At 41.1% G+C, this 20,553-nt stretch overlaps 2 protein-coding genes across 10 annotated transcripts in view; one reads left to right on the top strand and one right to left on the bottom strand.

The window, feature by feature from the left end:
* Positions 1-5,677, bottom strand: part of LOC106508926 (protein transport protein sec31-like) — a 175,291-nt gene extending 169,614 nt beyond the window's left edge. For all 3 annotated transcript variants that reach the window (XR_002342958.1, XM_013992762.2, XM_013992769.2), the window contains exon 1: positions 5,104-5,677. Coding sequence is in view for 2 of the 3 variants with exons in the window: in XM_013992762.2 (XP_013848216.1) it covers positions 5,104-5,658 (555 nt within the window). In the remaining variant the exon portion in view is untranslated. The remainder of the gene's footprint in view (positions 1-5,103) is intronic.
* Positions 4,831-20,553, top strand: part of SPTBN1 (spectrin beta, non-erythrocytic 1) — a 199,092-nt gene continuing 183,369 nt past the window's right edge. For 2 of the 7 annotated variants that reach the window (XR_002342956.1, XM_021088224.1), the window contains exon 1: positions 4,836-5,065. The gene's annotated coding sequence lies outside the window, so the exon portion shown is untranslated. Of the gene's footprint in view, positions 5,066-5,756; positions 5,782-6,031; positions 6,064-6,299; positions 6,319-6,558; positions 6,579-20,553 lie in introns of those variants that run through there. The other 5 variants (XM_021088218.1, XM_021088219.1, XM_021088220.1 and 2 more) reach the window with 5 other exon arrangements.

Genomic DNA, 20,553 nt, shown 5'->3' with positions numbered 1-20,553 from the left:
AAACTGGTTCAGCCACTATGGAGAACAGTTTGGAGATACCTTAGAAATCTATACATAGAACTTCCATACGACCCCACAATCCCACTCTTGGGCATCTATCCGGACAAAACTCTACTTAAAAGAGACACATGCACCCGCATGTTCATTGCAGCACTATTCACAATAGCCAGGACATGGAAACAACCCAAATGTCCATCAACAGATGATTGGATTAGGAAGATATGGTGTATATATACATAGTGGAATACTACTTAGCCATAAAAAAGAATGACATACTGCCATTGGCAGCAACATGGTTGGAACTAGAGAATCTCATAGTGAGTGAAATGAGCCAGAAAGACAAAGACAAATACCATATGATATCACTTATAACTGGAATCTAATATCCAGCACAAATGAACATCTCCTCAGAAAAGAAAATCATAGACTTGGAAAACAGACTTGTAGCTGCCTGATGGGAGGGGGAGGGAGTGGGAGGGATCGGGAGCTTGGGGTTATCAGACACAACTTAGAATAGATTTACAAGGAGATCCTGCTGAGTAGCATTGAGAACTATGTCTAGATACTCATGTTGCAACAGAACAAAGGGTGGGGGAAAAAATGTAATGTATACATGTAAGGATAACTTGATCCCCTTGCTGTACAGTGGGAAAACAAAACAAAAAAATAAATAAATAAAATAAAATGGGGCTAATATCTACCCCACAGCACCGACAAAAGGATAAGATAGTATGAAATTTGCTAAAGCACTTTAAAAAGTTGAAAGCATTGCATAGTTGCTACTTAATGATCACTATCATTGTTAAGAGAAAAATTTGAAGATTCTTTATGGAAAGCTGAGGCTATTCATTCTGATCATGTTATACAGATTATTTCCATATATTTAGTTTACTATATAGTCAGATTTATCATAATATATATATTTTACTTGTTTATTGATTGAGTATACCCCTACTAGAATGGACGATTCATGAATGCAGTGATTTTTTTTTTTTTTTACAGCATTTCCACTTTATTTTTTTATTTTATTTTATTTTTTTTTTGTCTTTTGCTATTTCTTGGGTCGCTCCCGTGGCATATGGAGATTCCCAGGCTAGGGGTCTAATCGGAGCTGTAGCTGCCAGCCTATGCCAGAGCCACAGCAACTCGGGATCCGAGCCGCGTCTGCAACCTACACCACAGCTCACGGCAACGCCGGATCGTTAACCCACTGAGCAAGGGCAGGGATCGAACCTGCAACCTCATGGTTCCTAGTTGGATTCGTTAACCACTGCGCCACGATGGGAACTCCCTGATTTTTTTTTTTTTTTTTTTTTTTTACTGTTTTGTTCACTGCTCTGTTTCAGAGCCTAGAATAGATTAAGGCACATATATTTCTTTAATAAAAGAAATAATGAATTATTTTATTAGGCAATACATGTGTTATTGGTGCTCAAAAATCTTAACTCATGGTAATGACAGTTTAAACATGTAAGTCTTTAGATTGCCTTACTGCAAAATTAATATGTGCAAATCACCAAATGGAACTTTTCAGAGGAAACTTCCTAGACTAGTTCAAGGTTAAAAGGAAGTCAAGTTTAAGAGTACTAGAAATGAGAAAAAAAAATTATTCAAGTTTTTTAAATGTGTCTCTGATTTTTAAATTTTAAGTTGTTATTGGTACAATAAAAGATGGATTTTAACTGGGTTAATATAATCATGGAAATAGCTGAAATACAATTCTCTCTTTTCTAAATGAAACAGGTTGTGGCAGACAATACTATTTGCTCATCAACATGATTGCATGTGTAACCACATGACTTGATTTGGCAAATGAAATGTGAGTGGAGAAAATCTTGTGTCATTTCTGAATGGAAGTATTTAGTTGCTGGTACTTAAGCCTCCATCACATTCTTCCCTTGCAATGGATATTAGAAGTATCCACTGACATGGGCTTAGCAAAATATTAAAGTATTTTGAAATGCTGAGATGACACTTGGAAGACAGCTTCCCCAGAGAGTCTCTTGGAACCACAGCTGACTCTGTATAAGCAATAAATTAGTTTTTGTTGATCTGGAACTTGCATATTATACTGAGATTTGGGAACTGGGTGTTAATATCATAACCTGGTCTATTGTGACTAATATATATGTGTACAAGATTTTCCCCTACATTTTGAATGGAAAGCTAAAATAACTGTATCTGCAAAAATGTTGTAATAAAGTATTTTTATGGGAGACAAAGCTATACATACTCACATATTTTTAAAAACAGAGAGAGAGAAAACTGATGAGTTTTAGGTTCTTTTTTTTTTTTTTTTCCTTTGGGCCGCACCTGTGGCATATGGAAGTTCCCAGGCTACAGGATGAATTGGAGCTGCAGCTGCGGGCCTGCACCACAGCTCACGGCAACACTGGATCCGTAACCCACTGAGCGAGGCCAGAGATGGAACCTGCATCCTCATGGATCCTAGTTGAGTTCATTAACCCCTGAGCCATGAAAGGACCTCCAAGTTCTAGGTACTTTTAAATTAACCTTCATTCTAAGGTGAGGATAAACTTGAGAAAAGCTGCTTCTGAGATATCTGAGAAAAATCCTTTTGAGTTATCATCATTACTACATAAGTCTTTTCATTTTGTTCTAGATTCTTGCCTTCCACAGAGCTATGTCTTTTCCAATAGTTTCTCCAGATTTAGACTGTCTTTTCTTTGATCTGTTACTTTCTCTTGGTCAGTGGTAAACTGGGCTCTTTTTGGGTGATGCTTTTTTTTCTTTTTTCCCCCCGCACCAAAAAGTAAGACTTTAAAATTGCTAGTCAAGTATTTTTAATGAAACACTGAATCTTTGTCTTTCACATTTTTGGAATACTTACTGCCACCTTACTAGAGTACCTTGTTAAAGTTGTGTGTGACTTCCCTTTTTGAAGGAAAATTTTAAAAAGTAAGTGGGAGTGGAATGGGGTAGGGGAGATGACTCACCCATCAAATGAAGATTTATTTGAATACTGTTGATATCTGCACTGATAAAGGAAGCAGTGAAGAGTCACCACTTCAGTAACACTGGAAGAATTTAAACAGGCATTTCCCAGCGTGGCCATTGTTTTCTTTGGTATTTCATTAACCTTGGGAGCCGGGAGAAGCTGGGGGCTCTGGCACAAAATAAGTGAAAGGGAAACAACAGTTTTGTTTCTAGTTCATTTCCAGCATTACCTAATAAGGGCAGCCATGCACATGATTCTATTCAACAAATATTTTTTGAGTACCTTTTAAGTGCCTGCTGTGTACAAACAGTGAAGAGAGAAAGAACCCTGCCCTTTGAGAGTTCTCCTGGATGTATTGATCAACCTTCTGAGAAAAAAGCTAAGTTATTTGCCTTCCTCAATTTTTTTTTCATGTATATCAATAATAAACACTGGTACAAACATTCAAACTGATGGTGAAGGCCTAAAAGGAAAAATCACCTTCACTTTGCTGGGGCAATCTCATTAAAATATTCATTTAAAAATACATAATAAAAAAACACATACAAAAATATAAACTTATGAGGCCCCAAGTCTACAGATTTGAGATGCAAACATGATCCAAATTATTTGACTGTCTTTCATTTTTGCTTTTTTTTATTCAGGGATTGAGAGTCAGATCTTCAGGTGGAAAGACATAGGGCTTTTTTAATGGAGAAAGGCCCTCTTCCCTCTGAAGACTTACACTGCCGCCTTGGGCACTTACAGAGTAGGCACAAAGTCAGTTTATCCAGACTGTTTTCCAAAGAGCGTTTCTATTCGTGGTCATAGTCATGACACCATCTTTTCTCCTCAAATCGGCGGTTCCAGAATTTCTACATAACCTGGGAGATTAACGGGGTGCGCAAGCTGGTTGAGAACCTTCACCAGCACTTGACAAAAACTCTAGGGTGCCGCTCTGGGTTGGAGGGGAACTCAAGCCCTTCAAACACTGCAGGGCCTGTACTGCAGCCAGCAGCTCCCCACTCCTAGGAGTGGCTTGGGAAGGGCACCTGAATTAGTTAAGGGTGAAGCGGTATTAGGGCGAGAGATGCAGGAGTTGGACAAACCACTTGTAGGTCTGTTTCCAGCTACCCCGAGGGAAAGCGTGAAAAAGCAGTCATTAAGGGGGTTGATTTTGACTTCGCTAAGGTACAACTGCCCTCATTCCAGGGTTTCCCATGGAGAAGTCACCATAACTCATTAGGCCGGGCGGTATAAAGCCTCATCACCACCTAGATCTAAAACTAAACCAACCAAACGACGCTCTGAAGCCTCCCTCAACATGCTCTCTCCATCGCCTTCCAAAAGCAAATATCGCGGGCAAAAAGAGGCTGCACAAGTCACGTAGAAAATTAGGCTGCCCCTTTCCATGGCGATAATCGAATTACCCTCAAATTAAACGTGAAATTGGCTCTCGCCGGCTGCGGAAACAAAGCCCCCATTGTCCCTTGGCTCGGACATCGCGACAGCGGTGCCCACCCTGCCCAGGCCAGGCCCATCCAGTCCCCGCGGCAGGGGACAAGGTCGGCGCTGGGCCAGGGCAGCGCCTCAGCGGGGAGAGCGTGGACGCGCCTGAGGTTCGGGTTGCGCGCAGAGCAGGCGGCGGCGGGTGGGCGGCTGCCGAGCTCGGGCCAGCGCTTAGGACCAACGAGAGGGAGGGACCGAGAAGGGAGGAGCGCAGGAGAGGAGAGGAAGGAGGAGGGGTGTGCGGGAGAGAGCGTTTGCGCGCGCGTGTGTGTGCGCGCACTCGGCGCCAGCCCGCGGCCGCGCTCTCCCTCTCCCCGCCCCTCGCCCGCTCCCTGCAGCTCCCTCCCCTCCTCCCCCCGCCCCGTGCTCCCGCCCAGCCCCCGGAATCAGTGCAGCTGTTGCCGTGCAGGCTGCGGATTCCTCCAGTCCCTCCCTCGGCCGCCTCTCCTCCCGGAGCAAGCGCGCAGCCCCGCGCAGCAGCGCCCACCGGTCCCGTCCTGTGAGCCCCGGCCCCAGCCGCGACAGCCCCGCGGAGTCGCCTCCCGGCCCACCCGCCCGGCCGCCGAGGAGCGGGAGGAGGACGGGACCCCGGCGCCCCCAACCCCCTATCCGCGGGAGGTAGGTAGGGGGCTTGAGACAGGAAGATGCCAACTCACTGGGGCTGCCTCCCTGGCTGGCTCCGGAGCGGCGGGAGGAGGGGCGCGGGCCCAGGCCGGGAGGACGCCGCTGCCCCGCGGCTGCCCTGCGCTGGGGGAGCGGCGTGGGGGCGGGGAGGCTGCCGAGCCCGGTTGGGGGCGGCGCGGGGAGCCAGGTCTCCAGTGCTTTTTTAGTACGCAGACGGTGCGGGGCGGTGCGGGTGAAGGGCGGTGGGCTCCGCAATGAGGTGGCCGCAGAGCCGCGGTGCGCACCTCGGCCGCCCAGCCCCATCCCCGGGCGTAGCGGCGCGGATTCCTCTTCCCTGCCTCCGCCGCCTTCTCCCTCCAGCAGGGCGCAGCGGCCCCCGGCGCGGGGGTGGTTGCGGAGTGGGCAGCAGGGAGCGTATATTTTCGGGTGCCCTTGCTCCAGCCCTGGCTGGTGGAGAGCGGGGGCGGTGTTGACAGGGCCCGGCTCTGCGCGTAACGGTACGGGGGATGCGACCAGGCGTGGTTCGGGCTGCGCCGCGCTGCAGCTGAACTGGAGGCGGCGGCCCAGCGCCCCCCACCCCCGCCCATCCTTGCTCCCGCCCCTCACCCTCCCTGCCGTCCCTGCTCTCTGAGGGCTGGGCGGGAGCCGCCTTGGGGCGCTGAGTCGCCTACGCGCCCGCCCTTGAGATCCTGCCACCCGCTCCTCAACAGGTTTGTGCCAGCGCAGGGACCCTCCGGGCCTGCCTTTGGGGTGTTGTGCTGGAAGCCCCTCTTGTTATCAGCCTTCACACCACGCCCGCGGCCCTCGTTTTTTGGGGGAGAGCATCCCCTTTGTTTTTATGATAAGAAAGATGCCAAGTGCCTGCTATCAGATGGGGTGGGGCGGGGGGAGTGTTGTGGGGATCAGTATACAGACCGTGTCCGTTATTTCTCCAAAAGCCAGACCAGATAGTGAGAAGAGGGCGACTGTGGCGGAGGAGCAAAATGGATTCGGTAGGTTTATCTGGACGGGGATGTGATTTTTTTGGCAAGATGGATGGCTCACGGTGCCCTCGCCGTGATGCAGCACAATGCAGCAGTATCGCAGCCTCTCCGGGTTCTCGCTGGCGGGGCTTGGCACGGCCACTCGGCGCCAGCATCCCCCGCCCGGCCCCACCCAGGCCCTGGGCTGCCCTTGACTGAGACCCGGAGCTGCTTCTTTCTACCTTGTCATGCTGCTTCAGCTGGATGTGGCGTCAGGAGGACCAGGTCACCTAGCTATGAGGGGGGAGTCTTCTTTTTGAGTGACCCCTCCCGCCTCGCCTGTTGGGCTGTGCTGGGATGAAGGGGTGCCCTGCAGTGCTGATGCGGGCAGAGGGAGTCAGCCTTCGATTGCAGACCGGAATCTGATCTTGGACCTAGGGACCTGAGCCGTAGGGAGGGGCTGCAGGGAGGACCAGGCCCAGTGGTTTGCGGAGGCTATGGTGCAGTCTGTGCCTGGAGTCGCAGTGTCTTTCTGTGGATCTCCGGTAATCTGTAAACCACAACCCAACAATCCATTAATTTATTCGTATGTGAAAAGTTAATGTTTATTGATTAGAGCTTCACAGCTATGACATTACAGACATTACAATACTCTTTGATGAATACTACAGTGTGAATTTTTCCTATAGGAAACCATTTTTTGAATTGAAAAGATTGATATTTTTCAGTTCATATGTCCCTGAGGCATTTAAAAAACTATTAACATTCAATAGATTGTTTTGAAAGGAACTTACATATATTTGATGGATGGTAAATGATTTCTTTGATCCGTATTTGCTTTGTTTTCATCGTTTGCCTTTTCTGTAAATCAAATACAATTATATATTTGGATTGTTTATTAAGGATTATTTGCTAAATGTGTCATGATTGATGGTAAGTTGTTTTCAGATTGATTTTTATAGCTACCTTACTGTGTTCAGCCACGAATAATGGGATTGTGGTTGTAACTGACTGCATTTGTTTGTTTATATGTATTTTTCATATGCATATTTTTTGCAGATGTGTTTGGGGAGGGGATTGAGAAGGGCAGACCACCAAGGCCAATGTAGCTGGTATCTGGTCAGAAGGAGATTGTTCCAACGTCCTCATTTGTTTAGACTGGGCTAGTGCACAGGGAATTTCCTTTCTAAATGCCACTTCTACAATTCATTTATTCAGTGTGGGATGGCAGATGGGATACATTAGATGTCACTAATCAGACTCTTCCAGAATGTATAGGTGAAAGAGGAAATTGAAATTCCGGTATGCTAACTGGAAAGGATGATCAGTGTTTCAAAGCAAGGGTGTGTCTGCTTTTATTTTTTAAATCTCTAATGATTCCAAGTTAGTGGCATTTGATTTTATGTGGCTCTGCAGAATAGAACTGACTGCAGATTGGTTTATGTGCATTATTTTGAGTTTCAGTAATAGAGGGCCATTAAAATGTAGAATTTTTTGGATTTGGGCTTCATCATTGTGCTGGTTATATAAAATCGTGTTGCATTAAGATGTTTGGGAGTATTGTTTCCATGGATTATCCAGACATTTTGGATTTATTATGTTGTTAGGAAATATCCTGTGTTGATGTCACAGAAGGTTTAGCTGTTCTGACTTACTAGGTGCAGAGTTCTGTTAGCTTAAGCTCTTTGTAACTCTGTTTATTGGCTCTGGACAGACCAAAACCTTCATCTGAGAAAATGAGAGGTATTGGGTCAGGGAAGAAACCCTTGACACTTGGTTGTCTCCTGCTGTTCAGGCTTTCTGTAAAGAGCATCTCTTGGATGAGAGTAGTAACAACTGTCTGTGATGTTGTAGGAACAAGTGAGACGACCTCACTCTACTTGTGACACATCCATCGCTGAGACTTGGCATTGGCAGAGTTTGCCTGGAAGAGCATTTGAGTGGTTATTTTGTCTTGCGGTATGAAAGTATAACTTTACTTGTAGATGTACTATTTTGAGATGGCAGGATTTTACTACAAACAGACATGATGAGTGGAAATTATTCAATGTGGTTTTTGTCGAGATAATAACTTTTTGTTTTAAGAGCGTATTCTTAGGGAGAATTTTAAAAACCAACGTATATTTTTTTTACATGCAGTGATGTGATGCTCCTTTCATTATGTTGGGCACCAACCAATGTCTGTATTATAACTGCACCTTAATTAATGTTCTGTGGATATCCTTAAGGTGGTCTTGGTTTCTTCATTTGAGACTATTGGGAATGTAAACCATTCTATAAGGATAGGGCTAATTAATACCCTTGCTGGAAAAGCTGCGTGTGTAGGTCTGTGGAGGTGAGTAAAAGCCCTCATAGAGTTTTCTTACAAGTTTTCAGTCTTTGTTGTTTCTCTAAGCACATTTTCCTTGCAGAAGACCTCGTTTGGTACTCTTGATTTTTCTGATAACAGTTGTCCTGCATACAAGTTTTTGTAATGTAGGAATAACATCCTCAGTCTCTACTTTGGTGAGAAAATGAAACTATCACAATTAGACACTCTCCTTATATTTTTGAACATGACCAGAGAATGTATTTTCACATCTTTTGCTATTGCAGTGAGGTGAGGCCTGTCAGGATAGGATCATTTACTTGGGAGCTTATTATAAATGTAGATCCTCAGAGGCCCCATCCCAGACTTGGTCTAGTTAAATTTTGCATTTTAACAGGACCCCTGAGTGGTTTGTATGCACATTAATCGAGAAACTGTTCTACTCCTTCAGCTGAGGGACCTCCCTATCAAAAGCTTTCTCCTAGTATCTTTCTTTTGTCTTCTGTTGAAGTATCAGCACATTTTTCTCTCCTTTCATCACTAAGAAACTGATACACTTACTGTAAGTTACTTAATACAGAACTTTATAAAGTTCTTCTATAATATTTATGTGGAAGAGTTCTATTTATTATGTTTATTTGGAGTAATAAATTTTTTTAGGCTGTTTACTAAAATACCTCTGAAGTTGAAAAATAATGCCACCCCCCTGGAAGAAGGCATTAGCTTTGAGACTGCAGAATTGGAGTCTAGGAAGTTAACCCCCTGATCTCAGGGTCTTCTCAATGACCTCTGTGCTCCTCTGGCACTTTATTCTGTCACCAGCTGTTTTTCCTGGTATAGTCAATATCCTTCCCTTCTGGTCCATTTTTTTCCCTTTAATTTATTTTTTATTAAGTGATTTGTATATACAAAATAATGCTCATAAAAGAGATGCTACAGAATCACAAACCAATGGACACTCAGGCAGCTACCACCTAGCTCAAGAAGAAGAACCTATTATACATTCAGAGACCCCTCTGTGCCCCATGTCATCCCATCTGAAGCAACTATAGCCCTGAATTATATTTCTCAAAAAGTTATCCTTTAAAAAATTCTTACTCAATTTTGTATGTTTCTGAACTTTATATAAATGAGATTACCTTTATGTATTTTTCTGTGACTTCTACTTTTAGATTAACATATTCCTGAGACACATTCATTTTGTAGCTGTAGTTCACTCATTTTTCACTGCTGTAGAGTATCCCATCATGGCATATTTATTCTTTCTATGTAGATAGAGATTTGAATTGATTCTAGGGTTTTTTTGCTATTATGAAAGGGCTGCTACAAATATGTCTTATTACATATGTGATGGTACATGCCCATGCATACAAACATATTTGTTTTTTTCTCAGGAATAAAATTTGCTGGATTACAGGGTATGTGCATCATCAACTTTACTAGATGGTGCCAACTTTACTAGATAATGCCAATGTGATTGTACTGATTATATTACTACTGAAATTGTGTAGATGTTAAAGTTGTGCCATAACTTTTCCAGACTTCAAAATGTTGTTCAGTCATATTTGTAAAATGTTTTCACATTGTGCTTTTTAATTTCCCTGATTATTGAGGTTATGTATCTACTTATATTATTAACCTTTTGGATTATTTCTTTTGTGAAGTCCTCTTTTAGACTTTTGCCTGTATATCTTTTAGATTTTTTTCTTATTGATTTAGAGGAGTTTTTAATGTAAACTGCGTAATGATCCTTTGTGGATTATATATGTTGCAAAAACTACCTCCCAGTTTGTGTTTTTTAAAACTCTTTTGAACAATCATTCATAGTTTCAGTAAGTCCTAGTCAGTTTTTGTCCTTTAAGGTTTGTGAGGATGATTTTGTTATTGCAGAACATTTTTCCTTAGTTTGGAGAGACCTAGGTATTAGAGTCAACTAGCCCTATCCTAATGCTGTTGTATACTAACCATGTGGTCACATCTAGGTCCTTAGGTCAGTTAATCATCTTGGAACGATGATTTCCTTATCAGTAAAATTGGAATGATAATACTTCCTCATACAGTTGTGAGATAGCAGTGTACAATGCCAGGCACATAGTAGGTGTTCAGCTGGTAACAGTTCCACTCCATTTTCTTTGGACTACCAAGCTATACGAGCCACTGACCCCTCTTGGAGTGCTTTCTCAAAACCTTTTTACCTTAACATTTTTATGTCAAAGGAGCTACTATTCTTTTACTTTTTAAAAGACTATTAGCAATGGAATTTTTGTATTGATTAACACAGGCTGTACCAGACCACTTAGTGGAAACCCTGTGTCAGTTCAGTTTCCTGTTCTTAAAAGCAGTGTAATTATAGTTCTTTTACCAGGAAGCGTTTATAGGAATGTTCTTCCTTTGCTGCTACTTTGCAATATTGTTGTTAATGCAGTTAATAATTATTGGGTACCTTCTCTAGCCAGGGCTTCTCATTGGGTGAGGGTTGGTGGTGTGGGTTGGCTTCAGGTTGAATGCCAATTAGTTCCTGACTCCAAGGATGGTGTACTCCTACTGTATAGAATAAACTCTATATATGTACACAGACGATGAAAGATCTTTTACTGACCAGGAGTGTGACTTTGGCAAGCCATTGATCCTTCAGGTTTCAGGTTTATGTTTATAAAATGAAAAACTTAGATGAAATCATAGTGGGAGATAAAGCCTGGCACATGGGCACTCCTCCCTCTACATAGAAAATCAATCATGGTACTTTTTGCACAGTGCTGAGACAGAGCGTCAGGAACACTCTCAATACAGTATTCGAGTCAGGAACTGCCTATTGATCAGATATGGCATTTAGTTGTTAAGATCCTGTACACCTCTGAAAGTCTGTGACGGTATGATATTTGAGTAACATGACACTTTGGCAATGTTTAAAACATGGTAGAACAGGAAGAAAATAGAAGCAGGGCGATAGGAAAGGGGGTGGTGGAGGTCCAGAGGTTGCAGGAGCAAGTGGTGGTGGAGGCCAAGGGAATGAGAGAAAAGGAGGAGATGGGAGAAAGATGTGAAGACCCAATCCTTTGCTGACTGTTTATAGAGTGACTGGATGGGAGTGGACCTGAGTAGATGAGGAGCTAAAATAAAAGATTCAAATTTGAATAATGTCAGAGGGCATGGTTGTCCCTAGGATGAGAGAAATAGATAAGTCCAGGTGAAGAGTGGCTATCTGGTTGGAAGAGAATCAGCTTTGTCTTTGAAAAGTTGGATTTAAGGTTCTGGCAGAACCCTGAGTGGAGATAACATTCAAGAAGTTGGAGGAGAGAGGTCAGGGCTGGTGTGACTGAGGGGAGGCTGTTGGATACAAGGGTCCCGAGCCAGGGGTCCCAAGCTTTAGGCTCTGGAATTACTCAATCTGGTCACTTCACGCAATGGCCAAGTGACCCTGCCAAGTTGCCTTGACCTCTCTGCTGCCTCAGTATTTTCATCTGCGAAACAGGGGTATTGACAGTTTCTGTTGAAAGGATTATGAAAGCAAAGTGGGATAATCCAGTGCCTATCACAGTTCATCTTGATTATCATAAAACATGGAATTTTTGCTTAGTTTATCTCAATTTTATGCTTCCTTTCAAGTAATTTGATTTATTCAGGAAAGATGCAATATTATCATGCAGATAAATAATGCTAAGTTCAGCCTATATTAAACTTGTCCCTTTTCCTAAATAATAGAAAAGGCAAACCTGATTAATATTTATTTTTAATAAATAAGAAAACACTAAAACCTTAGTATTTAGGGAAAGGATAAGAAGAGTTTATAAAAGAAGTGTTGGGAGTTCCCGTCGTGGCTCAGTGGTTAACGAATCCGACTAGGAACCATGAGGTTGCAGGTTCGATCCCTGGCCTTGCTCAGTGGGTTAACGATCTGGCGTTGCTCAAGTTTTGTTATATTAAATAAAAGACTGGAAGGACATGCGTTAAAGTCTTACTGGTTTCCTCTGGATGGTGCGTTGATGGGTGATTTCCTCTCTTGTATGAAAGGAAATTCCCCTGACTTACACTGTTTCTCCTTCCGAGTTTTGAAATATTTTACAAACATGGAAGAGTACAGTAAAATAACAGACTACCATTTAAAAAAAATAGTCAAAAAAGCACTTTAATTTTTAAAAAAGAAAGAAAAAAAGCGAGCCTGGCCAATTGTAAATCATTGTTAGGGAAGAGTTTAAAATTCCAAAGGATGGTCATATCTGTCCTCTGTGCTTATTTAGAGCAGTGGGGAAACATCAGCATCTGTGAGTCACCTTCTGGTGTGCGTCTGAGAGACTAGAGCTCAGATGCAATGGAATGCTCACGCGACTCTCTACTAATCTGGGTCGGTTTAAGGGGCCGGGGGGAGACCAGCTTTCTTTATTGTTTCCGAACTGCACACTTGCGTGTGAAGAGGGCAGTGGATTCTGAGACATACTTGTTCTCACCTGCAGAAGCCCGAACACTGCTGTTGGAGCTAATTTTCTAACTATGAGACGGTTGGGTTTCCCTGGGATTGGTCAGAAATGTAGATAAAATTCCAAGTGATAATTTTAAAATAAAAATAACTCCAGATATAGAGTATTGCCAGTTAATGATTTCTCAGCATTTGGGTATGTGCTGAGTGGGAGGAATGAATTTCATTGATATCCTTCCTTTTTTCATATGAAAGGATATTCTTATTTAGTGGTTATAGATGACATTTATATATATATGTATATATATATATATATAATGAAATCTATTTTACCTATCCATCTTTTGCATAGCTGAAAAAGAGAGATGTGTGTAATTGAGTAATTGCCACCATGAAGGGGGAGACCACGGGCTATTTTTTTTTTAATAATTTTTTTTATTTTCCCACTGTACAGCAAGGGGTCAGGTTATCCTTACATGTATACATTACAATTACATTTTTTCCCCCACCCTTTCTTCTGTTGCAACATGAGTATCTAGACAAAGTTCTCAATGCTATTCAGCAGGATCTTGTAAATCTCTTCTAAGTTGTGTCTGATAAGCCACGGGCTATTTTAAGACTTTTTTAAGTGGGGAATTTTATAGAGATAGGATTTTGAAGGTGAATCCCAGAAATGAGTCACTTTGTCTGTATGTGTTGAGATATGAAGGTAAGATGTTATAATTTCAAGATTGCTTTACTATTGGGCTTTATTTATAGGCATCACAATTCCATTCTTAGGGAATGCTAGCCGTTAAGAGTAAACACCTGAATGATTTTTAGAACCACTTGACATCCCTGCTCTAGAATCTAGAGTTCCTTGCTCTTCTGATCTTTAACATATCAACTTTAAGCCATTAGTTAGGCAGTAAAATCTGTATTAGAATATAATTATAAATTTTTGCCCAAGAGATAAAATTTAGAATGGCATATAAGTAGAATTTGTTTTTTGGAAGTATATATGTTCCATATTTAATTGGTATAACTAAATAAGACGCTGCTTAGTAAATTCATTAGCCTAATAGTGCTTATCACTGGGTGATAGGATTGTGAAACAATTCTAATTTCATCTCTCCGTATTTTCCAAATTTTTGGAAATACTTAACAATAAACCCCCAAATAGCCTAACACTTACCATAACCAACCTCATTTTAGCTGGATAAAAACTAATAAGTGAAATGATTAATCAGCTAAATATTCCCCTTTGCTTTTCAAATTTTTTCTCCTAGGGCTTTTAGAAATGCAGCATTAAAAGTACTGAAAGTGTAAAGTACACTGAAGTTTTGAAAAGGTTTTTCCATTCCTCATTTAAATGTGCAATTTATTAGAGCCTTGCCATTTCTATGGAGTGTGGGAAAGGATGTAGAAGCTGGGCCACAAGGGAGCCTGACAGAAGCATCCTCCAGTCGGGGACCAGCCTTTGGGCTGGATGAAATTTCTGCTTGTTTCCTTACCCTCTTGGGTGACTATTTTATAGGTAATTTTTGTCTTGGTGTGTTTTCTTCAAGACCAGATCTAAATGTTCAAGGGCTAAACATTGTTTCTGGAATGTTCTTCACCAGTTATACAGAGTCTTTGGGGTAGGATAATAAAGATTTTGATCATGGTCTAGAGTCCCCCTCCCCTTTTATCTTATTTAAAGGGGAAGAGAAACCTAGATTCTTCCCGAAAACAATGTTATTTATTTTTCTCTGTTATGTTTAAACATTTCTGTTGTATTTTTTTCCCTGTAGCATAGAAGTGCTTTTAGAATGAGAACAATAGTCTTAAAATTTGAAATATTCATTTTTTTTTCACCTTTTTAGGATGCCTGAATTCTTTGACAGTGTCTGCTAATATGTACCATATGCATAGTTTTTTCCTGAATAGCTTATGAAGACTATATATATACTTTCATAAAGTTATACATTGGCATAAAATCATCATAACATAAAAATGTCCAAAACTTCAAAATAATATTTTTATCAAAATAATAACTATTGTAGAGCATGTGGAAAATGATAATTTAAAAAAAGAAAATTGAAGTCACTGACCTCATTCACTGACACCAGAAACGTGCAGAAACATTCCATCATTTTGGTGTTTATCTTTTAAACCTTTTTTTCCTCTATACATAGTTGTTCATCTCATAAATAAGGGTCAGTTCTCAAATTTTAAGCTCAAGGTGTAAAGTTTTGACAGTCTAGATCCTCCCTTGATGTCTGTCACTCTTCCATTGTGTACACATGGCATGACAGAACATTAAATCTTATTATTACTAGTCATATTTAAAACTGTGACATAAGTTGGTTTTCTTAAACTGTTTTAAGTGGTGGGGTTATTGAAGAAAAATGGCAAAGACTGAGAGAATCCAATTGTGTTTATTATGAATACCTTTCTTCTTTGAAAAAATTGTTTTACAGTGGAAAAGTACCAGAAATTAAGTTCTCATTAGATAATATGTGCTTTCTGTTTTGTTTTGAGAGGAATTCCCATCAGAATTGCATTAATTCCCTTGAGAGACATCTCTGTATCCTTCGGACAACATCTGATTTTACTTTTGTCTTCAGATTTCAGAGTCTTTGAAACAGCTACCCTATAAAGTGTCGCAAATGGAATGGATGTGGTTATTTTAATCTTGGTTTTAAATGTAATAAATTTTACTGGGCTGGGTTTGGTTGTAGCTGTTGAAAGCATACAGTAGAGCTCAGCTTTGCTAGGGTCTTTGTATCAGCAGAACTCTTTAAATTTCTATCTTTGGATCTGGGATCTTTTTCTAGGAGAAAAAGACAAATACGTATTTGACTATGCAAGCCAGCTCTTGCTGGCACTTCTTTGTTGCCTTAACTCTAGTACTTGGCTTCTTCCTGAAGAAGGTGCTAAAATGGTTTCTTCATGTGCTGAGGGAAAGAGGGAGCAGGAAGAGGGGAGAAATACCCTTTCATTGGATGAGAAAGAAAGCCCTTGCCAGCAATTTCTGTGAGGTGCTTTGTTGTTGCTAGTCTCACTTGGTGGTGTGCCCCAAGGAAAAGAGGCAATTGACCTTCCCAAGTTTATACACTAAAGCCAGTGGTAGGAGGCTCCTTGCACAGTTAGGAGGGGAAGTCTGAGCTAGGCTGGTTGATGGCGCTCAGCCTCTCCAAATGAGGGATTCTTCAGAAACTCCTGACCTAACGGGAATCATTCTCATTGAGGGTGGCCAAAATCCATCAAGGGTTAATGGTTAATGCCTGGGCTGACAAATCTGGAGTAGAGCGGGATCTCTGCTTGACCTCCAGGCAGCTGCAAACATTGGGTCTTGACACCTGTGGCAGGCATTGAGCAGAGACATTGCCTAGAGTCTGGTCCCAGCATCCCAGGTTAGGGAGATCAGTCTGGAGGCTGGACTCTGTCTTATCTGGACCTCTGACTGGATAAGCACACCTGTTACTATTTTAGGAGGCGAGTGGTGAGAGATAGCAGTTGGGTGACTTCTCTGAGAGGGGTCTGGTTCTTCTCACAGTGAGGTTGACAACTCTGTGCTGCCAGCTGTCCCCAAATACCCAGCTTATCTACTGGGGCAGAGTCAAGGAAGTACCCTCATCTTGTAGCAGAGACATTTGTATGCCATTTGAGCAGGAGAGAAACCAGGACACACCTTATTTTTTATTCTTTGTTTTAAGGTACTTTGTTTTGTTTTGTTTTGTTGTCTTTTTAGGGCTGCACCTGCAGCACATGAAAGTTCCCAGGCTAGGGGTCAAATCAGAGCTACAGCTGCCTACCTACACCACAGCCACAGCAACGCAGGATTTAAGCCGTGTCTGTGACCTACACCACAGCTCACGGCAATGCCAAATCTTTAACCCACTGAGTGAGGCCAGGGATCGAACCCAAGTCCTCATGGATGCTAGTCGAGTTCGTTACCACTGAGCCATGACAAGAACTCCTGTTTGCTTGTTTTTAAGTCAACACCCACTGCTAAAGGAATTCCTGAGTCCCCCTGATAATCAGGATGGTGTCTCATTTTTGAAAGGCTTATTTTGCTTTTGAAGTATGTCTTCTGGCGTTAAGAACATCAGCTTTCATCCTCCTTCTAAAAATCTCATTTGATTCAGAAAGGGTGAAAGTTTAATTAGCAGGATAATTTCTTGTCTTGTTCCTGAGGAAGATTATTCTTGTCTGTCATTTGAATTTTATGTGTGTATGTATATTTTTTCCAGCTCTGAAGAATGATTTTCTTAGTGTATGTTTGTATGAATATTTTATTCTTAATTATAATATATATTTCCTTTGGACTACATCCTTGTTAAAGGAAATGTGTTTATATGAAATAAATATATCTTTAGTGGGTCACAATTGGGAACTGCTTCTCAGTCTTCTCAACTTTTAAAGTAAGTGGTTATTTAATGTAAAGAGTGTATCTATTGCTGGCCTGTCACTGGAATGCTGTGCAGCTGTGCAGCGCATGAGGCTCAGATGTGCTAATTAAATATATTTTTTTTAGCAAGAATGGAATGTAACAGCATGTGGTTCGCCATTCCAGTTTGTTTTTGAAGAGGACTTTTTTTTTTTTTTTTTTGGCCAAATATTAACAATTACAGACTACACTGACTTAGGGGATGTAATGCTATGTTAAATTGTTCTCTTCACGGAGGTAATGGGACTCATTAAATACTGAGATTATCCTTTAAAATACACCCAGATTAATAATCTGCTCCAAAATGTAGGCTTTTGCCGCCTGCTTTTGCCGCCTGCTAGCATCTGCAGTCAGAATTTGATACTGCTTTTCCCCCTCCATATTAGTTTTCCTTCCTAGGTTGTTGTTTATTCCTGTTTAGCCTTTCTCTGAGCACTGAGAGACACCATTTTCTCCCAGTTTGAGCAGCATTCTGATTCTTGTTTTGGGGACCTATGTGAATTGAATCATGTGGATAAGCTGCATTCACACAGATGGTGGTCTGATTTTTTTTTTTTTTTTTTTTAAGTCAGACATGCAGAGTGAACTGTTGGGAATAAATGGCAGGTTGGTTGTCTAATGCGGCAACATCTTACTTAGTGTGTCTTTAGAGATAAGAGGGATAAGATTCCAGCAAAGCTGTGCAGAAAAAGTTGGAATGTGTTGGAGAACTGCCAAGAGATTGGGAGCAAGCTGTGTGACAAGCACTGATGCAGCCTTGTCCTACCTTAAAATAGCTACAGCTTAACAAAATATCTTGAAACTTGTCATTTCACTTGAGCAAAGAGGGGAAATAGAGGAGGTGGCTTTTCTCTTTAGCAAGGCTTGTTTTTATTTATCTATCTTTTTGTTCTAATAATCTGAAATCTTGTGACTCTATGTAGGAAAATACTTCTGGGTAACATCTCGCCTTTTGAGATTTTCTGGGACTAATGAATAATGCATTCTCCCAAACTTCACTTCGAGGTTCCCCTGCCCCACCCACTCTGCTCACTGCGAAATGGTTTTGTGGTTTCAATGAAAATCGGGGCCTGGAAGGTTTAACAAAAAGTCCTGTGTTTTAAATGTCTGATTGTCGTTTGGATATGAATTACTGATGTTTGGACACTAAAACATTATAAAAACAGAGTAAAAGGCATTGGTTATTGTGCTGCAAAATCTTATTCTTTTCTTCGCTTATTCTCTTTTTGACTTTGTTCACTGGCCATTTGTCTGCAGTACTTGATCCTTGTGTGTAATTGATTTACTTAGTAACTGTAATCTCCCCCCAAATTTTTTTAAATTGAAATTCTTGTTTGTTTTTTTTTAAGCCATTATGGTAAAAACAAGGGGGGGACGCAGGGGGCATGCAGTCTTTAGGAGGGGTCCTATGCAGGTCATAGCCTGAAGGTGACATGAACAGCACCTGCAGAGGATGGGGGGTGGTTTAGTGGAAGCAGGGGGCTGCCTGTGAGTATAATTCAAACAACCTGTTAGTTAGGGTGCTGTGAAGATGAGATTTTTAAAAATGCAGTGTATGGATTACTGAGTGGAAATAAAATAAGAACAGATGTTAAATATAGTATGAAAACAGTGAATGAACTTTATCTTGAAGGGCTTGAATACAAAGACAATGTTCTTATTAAGAATTTTCTGAAAGATAATATTAACAGATACTTTAATTATCCTCTAAAGTCCATTAGAAGTTTGAACTTAGATTAACTGTAATAATTTTAGAGCTTTTTAGAGTACCCCGCAAATGGCTTTGTTTCTTTTCAATTACTGTCTTAAGATTTATAAAATTTGAATTTTGCTTTGCTACTTTCTCTGTCTTACGTATATTTCAGAGGGCTTCTCCTTGTATTGAAACATTATTTTTGGCTTTATGTAATTGCCCTATGCAGATATTTATAGTTTATAATTATTAGGCTTTTGGTCAGTAGAGTTGAGATTATTTTTCTAGGTGTGTTTTCAGAATCTATAAAAAACTCTTTGTGTTTTTACAACATGGAAAAGTATTTTGTGAAAAATGTAGGCAGCGTCTCAGATGTATTGACCTTTTTCATTCCTGAATGGCAAATGAATTCTCTATGTGGTATTATTGATATATTGGAACATTTCTTTATGATTTAAAATTTTTTAAATTCCGTTTTTTTCTTTTTCTTCTTTTATATATTCTCTGTTTGTTTTTTGTTTTTTTTTTTTTAAACCTACTCTTGAATAGCCATATTGGTAAGTTGAGTTCAGAAGGTAGGGACTGTGGGCCAGAGCCACCAACCGGTTCTCTTTTTACTTAACACAGTGTTATCTGATCGGCTTGTGAAATTCAGTTTTGGATAGTTTTCACCTCTGATCATTCCTTTAATCTTGCAAGAGAGTTTAGTCATTCACTGTAAGCGGTGAAATGTAGGCAAAAAGTAAAATATTTGAATATCCCTTTTTGGATTGTTGTCTAAATTAGAAAATGATTTCTTTTAGTTTTATACATGCAGACTGCATATCATCTCTCTTTGTATGCCTCGTATTGGCACAAGCTTGTAACACTAGGAACAAATAAGGTTAGCATTTAAAGTATTCAGGACATAAAAATTTACGGAATTGGCTTATAAATGTTGGGAGATGCACAGAATAGACCCAGGGTTTTAATTGGCTCTTGGTGCCATGTGAAGGCAGATGGAAACATTACAGAAATCTGCTGCAGATGGCAGTGGGCTGGACAGGTGAGGGCCACATGAGCATTCATACCAGGGGTAGGTGGAGCAGTGAGTTGGTTTATGAAATGCTAGTCTTCTTAGATGTTTCTACAGCTGTTGTCAGCGAGCTAAAAATAAATTGAACTTGATGAAATGGTAAGAGTTTGGTTGTCTGAATAGATTTTTTTTTTTGCTTTTTTTTAGGGGCGCACTCACATCATATGGAAGTTCCCAGGCTAGGGGTCGAATTGGAGCTATAGCTGCTGGCCTACACCACAGCCACAGCAACACAGGATCCGAGTCGCTTCTGCAACCTATACCACAGCTCACAGCAATGTTGGATCCTCAACCCACTGAGCGAGGCCAGGGATTGAACACACATCCTCGTGGATCCTAGTTGGGTTCATTAACCGCTGAGCCACGAAGGGAATTCCCTGTCTGAAAAGTTTTAAATAATATACTGTTTCAGATGCCTATAAAGATGTCTACTGTAACATTATTATAATAGAAAAAAATTGGTAATAACCCAAATGTCTGTTGTTGGTAAGTTCGAGGAAGGAATATTATGGAGACAGTGCTATTAATATAGTGGGTAAGGGGGCTGCCTGGGTCTGAATCCTGACTCCACCGTGGATTCACTTTGTGACCTTGGGCAAGTCATCAACCCTACTCT

Source organism: Sus scrofa, chromosome 3 (assembly GCF_000003025.6).
Source record: "Sus scrofa isolate TJ Tabasco breed Duroc chromosome 3, Sscrofa11.1, whole genome shotgun sequence".
Classification (NCBI taxonomy): Eukaryota; Metazoa; Chordata; class Mammalia; order Artiodactyla; family Suidae; genus Sus; species Sus scrofa.
This window is presented reverse-complemented; position numbering and strand designations above follow the sequence as displayed.